The sequence below is a fragment of the Corticium candelabrum genome, chromosome 22, assembly GCF_963422355.1.
Source record: "Corticium candelabrum chromosome 22, ooCorCand1.1, whole genome shotgun sequence".
NCBI classification, from domain to species: Eukaryota; Metazoa; Porifera; class Homoscleromorpha; order Homosclerophorida; family Plakinidae; genus Corticium; species Corticium candelabrum.
The window spans coordinates 2,388,071-2,400,889 of record NC_085106.1 but is presented as its reverse complement, the minus strand read 5'-3'; the positions used below and the strand labels follow the sequence as shown (position 1 = coordinate 2,400,889).

The following is a 12,819-nucleotide window of genomic DNA, read 5'->3' as shown; positions in this document are numbered from 1 at the left end:
GTATGTACTATTTGACCCTTGGTTCCATTGAATAAAAAGTACACTGTACTAGTTGCTCAAATGACATATCTACGTTGTCTTGCTACAACTTCAATCATATGTCTTTCTCGTTTTTAATGGTTAGTCACTGACTCTGTTGAGAGCAGCAAGTTTCCATTAGATACTTGCAAAAGTCCCTTACTGCACCATTGCCACCAGTAGATGAGGTGATGTAATCAGCATGTTGCTGGATTTCTCGAGACGCATTGGCTGGAGCACCACTTACTCCTGCCTTTTTAATGCATTCCAAATCAAAAAAATCATCTCCAATGTAGGCCACCTAAAAAATGAGTGCGTTGCAGAATTCAATAAAATAGAAACAATACAATGATATATCTAGTTTGTCTGTACTGTGTGTCTGTTGTTCATGTCAGTCTATCATTATGTTCAGTTGTCGAGCTGATGTCTGTCTGACTGCATTGGTACAGTTAGCCTCTTAATGATGACCCACACTTACAAGGCTGTTGATGGCATGTAACATAAACAATATACAGAAATCTACCTGTTGCTCTATGTCAAACAAGCTCAATTAAATAGTCTGTCACAGTACCAAGTACCAATGTTTCTATCCTAAACTTAAAAGTAAGACAAAAAGTCTGTATGACCAAAAGTGTACAATTATATAAACATCTAGCAACTACTATCAGCTGCACACCTACGAAGATCGATGGACTTGCGGCTATTATCGTCTAGTCTGTAGCATAAATTCTATGGGTACGTTCATTTGACGTCTACTAGAATCAGTAGCAGTTGGTAGAAATGTTCAATTGACACAACCTCTACCAGCTCGGATCTGGTAGAATTTGATAGAAGGGCAAGTCATTTTGTCACACATCCTCACTTACTCCCAACTGCACTCCGCCAAACGGATGTATGGCAAGCCATTCAGGGTCAGCAACAGGTAAATTTGTGATTGACGCTACTACGACTGTAAAGGAGGGAGTGGTCGGACCTCTGGCCTGATGTCCTAGTGGAGCTGCGGCATTGTGTGAGAACATGTCACACTGAGACTACTGCAAGACTTAGACTACAGGAAATCAATCTCCAGTGACTGATGTAAAGCAGGAGAACACATCCGGATATGGGAACCTGCGTAAGCTTCGTAAGCAAGGTAACTCTATCAGTTTCTACTGAATCCAACTTGTGTTCAATTGAGTACAATCTACAAGCTCCTACCAAAGTCTACCGTCCTCTTCAGTAGAAAGTCAAAACAAATGCATTGTACGTAGAGTATGCAAGATATTTCACTCAGTTCAGGGGAGTACACAGGGCGGTTCCCAGTGTGCCTGGGAAGAACTTCAATTAGTGGGCGTGCCCAGTTCTATGAAAGCCGAGGCCAGTTGCAAGTGTTAGGTTGGGGTTAGGATTAGGTTTAGGGTTAAGGTTAGAATTAGGGTTAGAGTTATCTTCCGTATTCTTTTGTGCAACGAAATGCTGACCACACGGGCAATACAAGTTAGCCAAATTTTTGTAGGAAAATGCTGCCACCAAAGTTTAGGCGTTGATTAGAAGAACTTGGTCCTGCCAAATTTTGAGTATTCTTCAATACACGTGACTTTGGATTTGGACGAGAGTCTGAGCACTGGAACTATCATTGATGGCGGTGCGGAAGTGTGTCCTTGTACCAGTAAACTTAAGAGCAAAACCGTTGCCTCTATCGAGTCGTCTCTTGTCAACGATTCTGGCCAATCTTCGGCCATGTCTATGAGTGACGTGGACCTCTACTGGTGTGGCCATAGTTCAACTTGTAGTAAAGCTATTAGAAATCCAATGGGAAATCCAATTCCAGGTACACTACGTCTTACAGCAAGCGAGAAGTTTAACTTGATACAAAGCCAGTAGCTTCGGTAACTTGATACAAATAACGACGTCAGTAGCTCTTGCAAAGTCTAATATGCAAAGTTGGGCATACGGTAAGAAAACCAGAGGCGCGGCCATGTTTGCTTTACCAGGAAGCGCCTAGATCAAGGGACCGTGTACGCCCCTGCAGTTAGATCACAAAATTTGTGTTTGCTCTGTCTGTCTATCTGTCTGTTGGCTAGTCTCATGAACTGACACACAGTATGCCTAAAGATGAGATACCACGTGAGCATACCTGTGACCATTCCAAGCTCATCTCCTTCCTCCATTCATCAACTTTAGCCAGCTTGTCAATCGTTCCTGTAGCAATAGGACAATCCGCCTGCTTTGCCCAATGCACATGAGCACCTGCTTTGCTGGTGGTCACGATACGCACTTCCACACCCAACTGCTTAATTTTCCTAACAGCAGTCAAGTCCACACTACTATACGAGCGGCTTTCGCGTCCATTACTAGAAACATACGCTTGACCATTAGTCAGCGTACCATCAGCATCACTAACAAGCAGCTTGATAACAATTTTTTGATCTGCTGTTTTCGGGTTGTAGCCATATTTACGTACTCGATCCTCAGCAATTGGCCAATCATCGGGAACATCAATGTCCACAAACAAGTGTGGCTCCATTTCGTAACATCCAACCTTGCCTCCTTGTAGTATGCCATGATTCTCGAGAAGATCTTTGCGAGTGACGTAAACAGCTCCATTTTCATACAACTCGCCGTTCCATCGTTTCCGTTGAGGTCGATTGTATGGATCAACGTTGAGTGGCAATACAGTGCCTCCTGCAGCAGTGTCTTCCTGCCAGCGAAATAAACGGAGACGAACAACACTAAATATTGAGTCGTAGTTGCCACTTTCATACATCTTCATTATTTCTTGGAAGTGAGTCGGTTTGATACACGGGCAAGTTATTTGAGAATGAACGATAATATCGCAGTTTGGTTTCTGGATCTCCAAAAATTCAAGTATTGCCTGCACTGATGTGCTACTGTCTTTTGACACTTCTGCACCACGTCGATGAATAAGAGCTCCAGCCTCTCGTGCCACACGATCGATCTCATCATGATCAGTAGACACCCAAATATCATCAACGACTAACCCAATACAAACACAAAAATCCAATCCCAATTCCAAAAATAACTAATTTTGTCTCTAATTTATTGTATTATTACTTTATATAATTTACAATCTAATATTTTAAATTTTGAAAATATTAGATGTAATATATATTTAAATTCTATATAAATTTAAGTTTATTAGTCACGTCACAATAACTGAGCTTAATTGACATAAGCAAATTAAAATGACTGCGAACAAATTTGATCAGGAAATGGTGCTTGCGCACTAACAGTCGATAACAGAGGTAAGAGAAAAACAGCGACCACACCATCGCTTTTTTACTTTAGTACACCAATTAAATTTAGTAAATTTAAGTAAATTTAGTAAGACCGTTTGCTATATTTCTCAAAGAGTAAAAACCCATGACTCCGTCCCTTCCGTGGCGCTGAAATAAAAAGAAAACAAAAATAATGTAATAAAAACTAAAAAACAAACTACAAATCAACGCTTCTGTTGTTTTAGTCTCGCGTAGGCAGACCCCTTTCCGCCGAGTCATCCTTCCGGGCGAAATGAGGCTTTGATGTCCATCTAAAGACCGGATTTGGTTTCTTAGATGCTTCACTAAAGACCAGATTGGTATGCAAGCAGTGCAATCCTATCTCATTAGCTTCTCTTGTTTGGTAGAGAACAACTCGAAGACTACAGCTAGCTAGAGTCGTTGCTGTTTGTGAAATCTGCATGTCTGCAGCAACAATTAATTAAACGCGGACGCGGGAACGTTGACGTCGGCAGCCTCTAGGCTTCCATCTCCTACGCAATCTGTCATGATCGCCGTCGTACTTAGCGTTTGTGCGCTTGTGTCACAACGGAGACTGAATGCAAACGTACTCTACGTAAAGCAATGCATAGTCTCTGCACAGCCACTCTTAGCGCGCGCGAGAAGCGGAGAAGGGGCAGTGCCCGCACACTCAAATCCCGCAGATAATTGGGAACGGAAAGTTTAGAAGTATAGAGGAGTGACTAACGCCTGACGTCGTCTCTTTAGCACAAAACACGTGAGATGATTACCCAAACACAGAAAGACAACTCATCTTGTTTCAACGACGTCAGGTCTAAGCCCTTCAATTCCAGTACCAGATTAGCCTCGCCCCAGACGCAGTGTGGATTACAGGCCCGGATGCGCTGCCATCACCACTGAGCAGCCATGGCCAAATGCGGCCCATGAGCATTTTTTGTGGCCCCTCAGACACTCCCTTTCTAAAGAACATTTATCCTGTCTTGCGTCCCAGCCTGGCAGGTCTTTCCCTCCTTGCGTTAAGAGGCCCTGGGGCTCCGAGGGTAAAGAACATTCCAAAGGCGGAAATAGTGTCTGCCGGCGAGTTACACCCGGATGTGGTTGCTCTCGCCATGAATAGAGATCCGTGGAGATTGTTCCGTCGTGAGACTCAGACGAGTAGTAGTCCTATCGTGTTTCTGCCAAGATCCGTCAGGTATGCCGATGCTGCACCACCGCAATCGCCTAGACAGACTCAGGGTGCGTTCGAATACTAGTTCTAGAACTGGAATTGTAGGGGGGAGAAAGTTCTATAGCGTTCGATTGGGAGTTCTGACAGTTCTAGAACTGTCAGAACAGTTCTAGAACTGTCAGAACAGTTCTAGCAGTTCTGCCCAGCGAGCTGGAATTGTTAGAACTGTCACGCCCTACATGCAAAATTCCCGGAGGTTGACGAAGTGAAATGACGGGTACAGATGCTGAGGCCGCCGTGGACCTTCTTGTTTGTTATAATGAACACTTGTGGCGACCATCGGCTTGTCAAACACCAGAAGAACGACATTTGGGACTGATTACAGTGACCTTCTTGGCGCAAGCAGCTCCAAAAAACCGAAAGCGAAAGCACTGCTGATGTTCGAACAGACTACAACAAGTGGAGTAGAAACGTCACGCTACTTCGTATTGACACTTACTGGAAGTATGAGCCTTTGCGCATGCTCAACTTGCTGACAGTTCTAAGCGTTCGTTTGCGAGCAAGAGTTCCAACAGTTCTGACAGTTCTGGCAGTTCCAGTTCTAGAACTGGAACTAGTATTCGAACGCACCCTCAGTCACACCAGCCGTCACCAGTGCAGGAAAGTCTGGAATCTGAAACGTTTGTTAGCAGTTGCAGTGACAAACAAACGCAGTCGTGTTTACTGTCGGATCAGCCAGGGCCAGCCTCAGATGACGACAGTGTGGACACCGGGGACACCTGATCCAGCTTCTGATTGTTTTGAGGGGCCACCAGTAAAATCGCGTTGCCTCTCTTCTGTCGCATCTGACTGTTCAATGTCAAATGAGACCGTTGTAACACTTGACTCAGTGTCAGGAGGAGATCATCGACGTCATAGAAAGCCAGGCGACTGTAGACGTTTGTGGCACTCTGAATGGGGAACAGCGTATCTTGTAAGGTATGACGACAAAAGTAATAAATGTGTCTGCTTGAAGTGTAATTAAGACATTGGAGACCGTGAAGAAATATACCCTTTAGCGGCATTACGAGAGTAACCACTCTGATACTAAAGCATGGAGTACTAAGAAAAGGGAACTTTTTGTGAAGCAAGCAACGAAGAAGATAGAAGAAATGCAGCGGTCATTTGTGAAAACGTTCAACTCAAACAATTTACAGCAGTTGGCGGCATACAAACTTTCTCATACTCTTGTAAAACACCACAAGCCACTTAGTTTTGGAGAAGCAGTCGTTGACTGGGCAAAGTCATGTGACAAGGAGTCCAAGGTTTTCAAGAACATTTCAAAAAGTAGACAAAGTCTTAAGGCTGGTTCACAATAGACGTATGCACGTTCACAATATGCATCCGATCCGCGCGCGGCGCAGCGGATCGCTGTTCACAATATGACGGAGCGCGTGTGTGAGCTGCGCTCTGATGACTATAATTAGATTACGTACTAATTGTCACATGACAATATATAGCCACGTGACTATTACAATATGTCTATTAATGCAAAGAAACAGTTGCTTCTGTTGTGCCTTTTGCGGCGATATCGCAGCAACAAGGCAAAGAACCGTCGACGTGTGTGGGTACGTGAGATCTTCTTTGCTGTCTATGGCACGTGCCCTTGACTTGAATTCCCGGACATGGCACTCTACATCTCGTGACCAATTAAACATGTGCGGTGATTGGAGAACTGTAAATTACATTTCCTGTTTGGCGTACAACGTTTCCGGTCGAGCGCATCGAAATAGAGCTGATCCTATTGTTGCGCTCCGCTCTGCGCCACTGCGCTCCGACGGCGGCATCCTTTGATGTTGGCGCACACCGTCGGATCGGATCGCAGCGCATGCATATTGTGAACATGAGTGCGTCTATTGTGAACCAGCCTTTACACGCCGCGTTTCTAAAGTGGGTGATTTTATTCAGGAAGAAAACAGGAGAAACATCCGATCGTCTCCATGTTGGGGAATTCAGATGGATGAGAGTACAGACAAGGGAGGCTTTGCACAGGCAGTAATTTATTACGGACATGTTGACTTGGAGGCATGCCACGTTGAAACATGATTTTTGACTATCCTAAGAATAGAAGGCAGCCCTATGCTGAAAACTTGTTTCAAACTTTTGACCGGTTTGTAAACAAGGAAGATCTACCGAAAGAGAAGTTGGTGTTTTTTTCCAGTGATGGAGCTTCAGTAATGACATCAGAAGGAAGAGGGGTATCTGGACATCTCAGACGAAACTATAATCAGAGTATTTTTCTTCAGCATTGCATTGTCCATAGACAAGTATTGGCAGCCAAGAGCGGACTTGAAGAACTCCCTGATAATGTACATAGAACTGTGGATGGTGTGATGAGACATTTCAAAAACAGTCATGTTCGAAGAGAGAAACTAAAAGCTATCATCGAATTGAGTGATGAAGAGCATGAATATCATCAACTAGTAGCTTATCACAGAGTAAGATGGTTGTCTCTGAATGTCTGCGTTCAAAAACTTGCTGATCTTCTGCCAGAGATGTGTCATATTTTGAACTAGAGGCTCATAACACCTCAATTCGACGGAGTGAACGTACAAACTTGCAAGAGCTGTATGACGAGTTAGTTGACCCCAAATTTCAACTGTACCTTTACTTCTTCAGGGTCGTCTACCTATATTAGCTGGCATAAATATTCAGCTTCAAACAAAAGGTCAAGACCTTTTCACATCATATCAAAAAAATAGCTGGGTTCAAGAAAACGTTCCTCGAGCCCATACTCCATGAAGTGGAAGGCGGTCTTCACGAAACTAACATTTGAAAGAACGTGGACAATATAGACTATGACTGTACACAGTTTGATGATTTCAAGGACAAGGTAGTGTCATTCGGCCAGCTCTCCTATGCTCAGTTGCATGAAGTGATGAAGAACATCTTCAATTTCACAGTTGCTATAGACAGATCATTCGATTCCCGTTTTCCAGAACTGGACTTTGTTGTCCAAAACGTCAGCTATTTGAACCCAGCAAACCGCAAGTACTCTAAATGTGACATAGAAGCAGTTGTCAGAAAGCACTGCAGGAACAGTTTGAATGGTCCTGTTGCGAAAAGGCAATATAGCACCTACAGGAATGATGAGTCGATGGATTACCTTTCTGCAATGTGAAAAGCAGCCTGATACATTCTTCAGCAGATTAACGCAGATGGCGGAATATGCCCAATTTGGATTGCTGGGGTAACGCTCATGTGTATGAGCCCTGATACTGTTGAATGTGAACGTCCATTTTTGAGCATGAACCTGACAAAAGACAAGTGCAGTACAAGAATGACCCAAGACAACCTGGAAAGTCGCTTGGCAGTCTTCATGGACACTAGAACTCTTTCGTCTTTTCCATTTCAAGATCTTGACAGCATTTAGTTAAACAGTTTGTGGAGAATTCTTTTGTATTAGTTAAATTAGTATATATTTACTAACAGACAGATACCTGTACGGGAATACCAATGGTAGTTCAGTCTGTTCATTACATACGTACTAATTAATTAGTGCTTGCCATTGGTAAGTGCATTAGTGGCCCCTGTCAAGTTCCACATTTCCAAATCTGGCCCCTGAAATGCAAGTCCTTGGCCATGGCTGCTGACTAGTGGTGGCCTGCAATCCACACTGCGTCTGGGGCGAGGCTAGTACCAGATATCGCTCACTCTGGACTGTCCACAGTCGCTTTAGACGTCAAAACAGCAAACAGCATCGAGTACGTTCGCATCCATTCAGTGCGTTCGCATTCAGTCGTCGTTGTGACACAAGGGTACAACGTTAGCTATAGACGTACAACGTCGAGCCTGCCGACGTCAACGTTCCGCGGCCGCATTTAATTGCTGCTGTAGACATGCAGATTTCACAAACAGCAACGACTCTAGCTGTAGTCTTCGAGTTGTTCTCTACTAGCCTCGCCCCAGACGCAGTGTGGATTGCAGCCCTGGATGCGCTTCCATCACCACTACGTCTGGTATGGTACCGCCTTTTTGGGCGGGAGTAAGTATGTAATCAAATTCTTCAGCGGGTGTCATACTAATGTTATTAGCTAGGAACTGAGCTTTCGATTGGACTTTGACGTTGTTCTAGCCTCTGTACTTTTTGATATTGCAATTCTAGGCCGCTATCAAGCGTTAGTAAGAGATTGCAGCTACGCTAGAGAGCGTAGCGGGAAAATGGAAGATCAGAAATGGCACTTGCAGTGCATCATACGCCTTTGAACGCGTACACAGGTTCTCAGTTGAAGCTGCAATGCGTCATATGCCTCTACAGCAATGCATTGGACTGCTGCCTACGTACTGCACGCTAATTAGCGAAGATCCCATGCGACAGTCGTTTCCTGTAATCTACTACGCCGACAAAGTACACTTGTAACTGACACTAGTCATGTCCCTAGGGACATGATTAACGCTGACCGCAAGGGGCGGTACCATACCAGACGTAAGTGGTGATGGAAGCGCACTGCGTCTGGGGCGAGGCTACTAGTAGTTCTCTACCAAACAAGAGAAGCTAATGAGATAGGATTGAACTGCTTGCATACCAGTCTGGTCTTTAGTGAAGCATTTAAGAAACTAAATCCGGTCCTTAGATAGCCGATTTATGGCTACGCGGCACACAGCGACATCAAAGCCTGTTCACCAGACCCCATTTCGCTCGGAAGAATGACGCGGCGAAAAGGGGTCTGACTACGCGAGACTATGTTTATGGCACATATGAAAAACTGGTTTTTTCTTACTTCCGGAATCTCGGAGGGCGTGAAACGTCCAGTAGAGGAGAGGTCGTCCAGCCAGAAGTTTGATGTTCTTCAGCTTGATTCCTTTCGAACCTCCTCGAGCCAGTATAAGACCGATAGCTCGCTTTTTCGTGCTAGTGTTTGTGCGCAATTCTGCCATGATGGAAACACGTGATTGACACAAGCCACCTCGAAGTCCCACAACCTGCGTGTCTTCACACTAATTAGTGATGCCCATTAGATGTCACTAGCCTGTAGCGCGCATCACATCACAAGACTAGCGCGAGAGAGTCTGGGGACGAGGCTAGTCGGAGGTGGTCGAGTCGAAATCCGACGCGACCGTTTGTCTTGGACTCGCGATCTCGACTGGTCCACCGCGTTTCGCGATGATCCGAGACCGGCGTCGTGTCGATCGTGGACAGACAGACGGAAGTGAGCGTTCCAGAGCGTTCGCGTAGTACAAGTCCAAAAACATTTTGAGAAAATGATGGGTATGTAGGGATGGGTATGTACTTATGTCATTTATGCCCATCTCCTACATCACATTCACAACTGCTGCAAGCGATATAGGTAAAAAGAGTGTGATGTAGGAGATGGGCATAAATGACATAAGTACATACCCATCCCTACATACCCATCATTTTCTCAAAATGTTTTTGGACTTGTTTCATATATTTTTGGACTTGTTTCATACATTTTTAGATGGAAATGACAGTTTTAGTAAACGGAGTGCTTAGCATTTTGAACATGTGAGAATACTTTCATGTCCAAAACCCCAGGACAAACCACGTGGAGGTTGCACTCTCTGTCCCGCCCCGCCCCTCCCCACCCTAGGCCACGAATTTCAGGCTGTAATTAGACGCTGCACATCCCAGTTTAGCTACGGTATTTCTTTTCAAGTGACCTTTAGCCTGGCTGACAAAAGTGAAATGTGAAATGTGAAAGAATAGATCGGGTTTTTTGCTTGCTGATTGGTGGCTTCTGAGGCGCTTAGTGTCAGCGGTGATAGTCTGTTTAGACTTGTGTAGTTTGAAATGGAAATGACAGTTCTAAAAGTTTTAGTAAACGTGTGCAGCTCGGCCGGGATTTCAATCTTTGATTACATGTCTAGACAACTCCTGTAGTCTGCGGGCTTAGTCGGGTTAAGACTCATTGTATTTCCGTAATACACTAATATATATATATATATATATATATATATATATATATATATATATATATATATATAATTACTCAGAGGCAACTTAACACTAACATACCACATGCCACATCCCCCTTTCCCAGCTCTGTAAACATCTAAGATCAAACTGGTGTAACTCTAACACAGTATAGTCACCCATTAACTATAAGTCTAGTGTCTGCGGTGGCTTGACAGCTCTACCACTTCTTGTTGTTGTTAGATCAGGTTGTACTGAAGGTGGATGTTGCACCGTATTTTCTGTTGGTTCTTCTTTCTTCATTTCAGTCTTCTTGTCTTCTGGTACTGGTTCTTTTCGTTGATGATCTCTAACTATGTGTCTTCTGTTCCTTCGAAATTCTCCGGATGGTGTTGAGATGGTTATAAGATCTTGGTGTTTTAGACTGTTGTAAAATAGACCCTCTTTCCTTTCTGTCTGGAATCCACACTCCTTCTCCACTAGATAATGGTGGTAGTTCCTTGGCTCTATGTTGTTTGTCAAATCTCTCTTTTGTCGTCTGTCTCTGAATTTGTTCTTTGACCCGTATATCTCTGTAGGGGACATGTTTCGGTAAAAGAGTAGCTGGCGTGGTTGGGACAAAACCTCTCAGTTGTCTACCCATTAGTAGTTCTGCCGGAGAATATCCATTTGACAGAGGGGCTGAACGATAAGACAACAATCCCTGGTAGGGATCATCACTCTTCGTTAGTAGTTTCTTCATAGTCTGTACCATTCGCTCGGCTTCTCCATTCGATTGGGGATATCTCGGACTACTCGTTGTGTGCACAAAGTCGTACTCTTGCAAACTTTGCGAATATCTCGGAGGCGTACTGAGGACCATTATCCGATCTGACCTCATCCGGTATGCCGTGTCGAGCAAATATGGCTTTCATCTTGTATATTACTTCTTTGGAAGATGTGTTTGTCAGGGAAACGACTTCGGGATTTCTCGAATAATAATCCACGACTAGCAGAAACGACCTCCCTCCCCATTCAAACAAATCAGTGCCCAATGTTTGCCACGGTCGACTAGGGAAAACTGTTGGGAATAAGGGTTCGACTGGTATTGGCCGTTGTTTGCTACATATTGAACAATGTTCAATCTTATATTGTAATTGTGATGTAATTCCTGGCCACCACACTGCTGAACGTGCTCTCTCCCTACATTTGGTAATGCCAAGATGTCCCAAATGTAGCTTATGCAGAATCTCTGCTTGCATTGAGGTAGGGATAACCAGTCGGCTACCACGTAGTAATAGGCCTTCTTCCACAGACAATTCCGATGAAACTGCCCAGAATTTCTTGATATCTCCTTTGAGCTTATGTTTGGGCGGCCATCCTTTCCTGCAGAATTGCTTCAGCTGGTAGCTCGTTTCATCTGCATCTTGTTGCTCTCTTATTTTGGCCAAAGTTTCTGTTTGCACCGGTAGAGAATCCAGTATGTGATCAACATACTCGTCAGATGCGATTGCTACTTCCTGGAGAAGGAGTGTGGATTCCTCGATAAGGTATCTGGAGTATGAAGGTTACGACCTGGGACATGAGAAATAGTAAACTGATACTGCATCAGTCGTAATCTGAATCGCTGAACTCGTAAAGGTAGTTCTTCTAAACGTCTGTTTGAACTCAGCAAAGACACTAAAGGCTTATGATCCGTTTCCACGTGAAATGCCGTTTCCACGTGAAATGCCGTTTCCACGTGAAATGCCATTCCCAGTAAGTAGTCACGGAATCGATCACATGCCCATGTGATAGAAAGTGCCTCCTTCTCTATCTGTGCATATCTAGCTTCTGCACTGGTAAGTGACCTTGATGCGTATGCAATAGGTTTCCATTCTCCATTGTCTTGCTTCTGTCAATAACTGTTCCTAAACCATATGCTGACGCATCTGCTGACATGACACAGCTGTTGGTCTGGTTGGAGAATATAAAGCTAAAACTGGTGGTTGAGACAGATCTTCTTTGATTGTTTCAAAGGCACACTGTTGACTGTCTCCCCACATCCACTCTGACTTGGAAGTAATCAAGGCTCTCAATGGCTCTGTTTTCTCAGTTAGTCTTGGGAGAAACTTTCCCAGTTGGTTTACCATGCCTAAAAATCTCCTCACTTCTGCAGGAGTCGACGGCTCTGTCATCTCCTTAATTGCATTAATTTTGTCTGGATCACTTCTGATACCTGTGTGATCGACGACATGACCTAAGAATTTCACTGTGTTTGTTGAAATTACACACTTCTCTTGGTTAAGTGTAAGACCGGCTTGTTGTACTCTCTCTAGGACTTTCCGAAGACGTTGGTCATGTTCTGCTTGTGTCTTCCCATAGACCAGAATATCATCCATCAAGCACAGAGTTCCCGGCAAACCGTTGAGTGTCTCAGACATTCTTTTTTTGGAATAACTCCGGTGCCTAGGTTATACCAAATGGCAATCTGTTGTAGCAAAATCTACCAAATGGCGTTA

At 44.1% G+C, this 12,819-nt stretch overlaps 3 protein-coding genes across 3 annotated transcripts; 1 reads left to right on the top strand and 2 right to left on the bottom strand.

Annotated features, from left to right (window-relative positions):
- Positions 1–3: 3 nt before the first annotated feature.
- On the bottom strand, positions 4–9,376 carry LOC134197197 (N-acylneuraminate cytidylyltransferase-like). The gene is made up of 3 exons (XM_062666475.1): positions 9,186–9,376; positions 2,135–2,994; positions 4–319 (listed from the first exon to the last, which is right to left on the bottom strand). Exons 1-3 carry the CDS (start codon positions 9,340–9,342, stop codon positions 125–127), a joined length of 1,212 nt encoding a protein of 403 aa, XP_062522459.1. The 5' UTR covers positions 9,343–9,376; the 3' UTR covers positions 4–124.
- On the top strand, positions 6,438–7,314 carry LOC134197198 (uncharacterized). Its single transcript, XM_062666476.1, has one exon. It carries the CDS (start codon positions 6,507–6,509, stop codon positions 6,978–6,980), a length of 474 nt encoding a protein of 157 aa, XP_062522460.1. The 5' UTR covers positions 6,438–6,506; the 3' UTR covers positions 6,981–7,314.
- Positions 9,377–11,130: 1,754 nt separating the features above from the next.
- Positions 11,131–12,071, bottom strand: LOC134197687 (uncharacterized protein K02A2.6-like). Its single transcript, XM_062667033.1, has 2 exons — positions 11,923–12,071; positions 11,131–11,872 (listed from the first exon to the last, which is right to left on the bottom strand). Exons 1-2 carry the CDS (start codon positions 12,069–12,071, stop codon positions 11,131–11,133), a joined length of 891 nt encoding a protein of 296 aa, XP_062523017.1.
- Positions 12,072–12,819: the final 748 nt, after the last annotated feature.

Coding starts and splice junctions, on each gene's coding strand:
- LOC134197687 (XM_062667033.1), bottom strand. CDS start 12,071: ATGGCATTTCACGTGGAAACGGCATTTCACGTGGAAACGGCATTTCAC. Junction 11,873..11,922: donor TTCAGATTACGACTGATGCA/GTATCAGTTTAC, acceptor TTCATACTCCAG/ATACCTTATCGAGGAATCCA.
- LOC134197198 (XM_062666476.1), top strand. CDS start 6,507: ATGATTTTTGACTATCCTAAGAATAGAAGGCAGCCCTATGCTGAAAAC.
- LOC134197197 (XM_062666475.1), bottom strand. CDS start 9,342: ATGGCAGAATTGCGCACAAACACTAGCACGAAAAAGCGAGCTATCGGT. Junction 2,995..9,185: donor CGCCCTCCGAGATTCCGGAA/GTAAGAAAAAAC, acceptor GTATTGGGTTAG/TCGTTGATGATATTTGGGTG. Junction 320..2,134: donor TGAGCTTGGAATGGTCACAG/GTATGCTCACGT, acceptor CTCATTTTTTAG/GTGGCCTACATTGGAGATGA.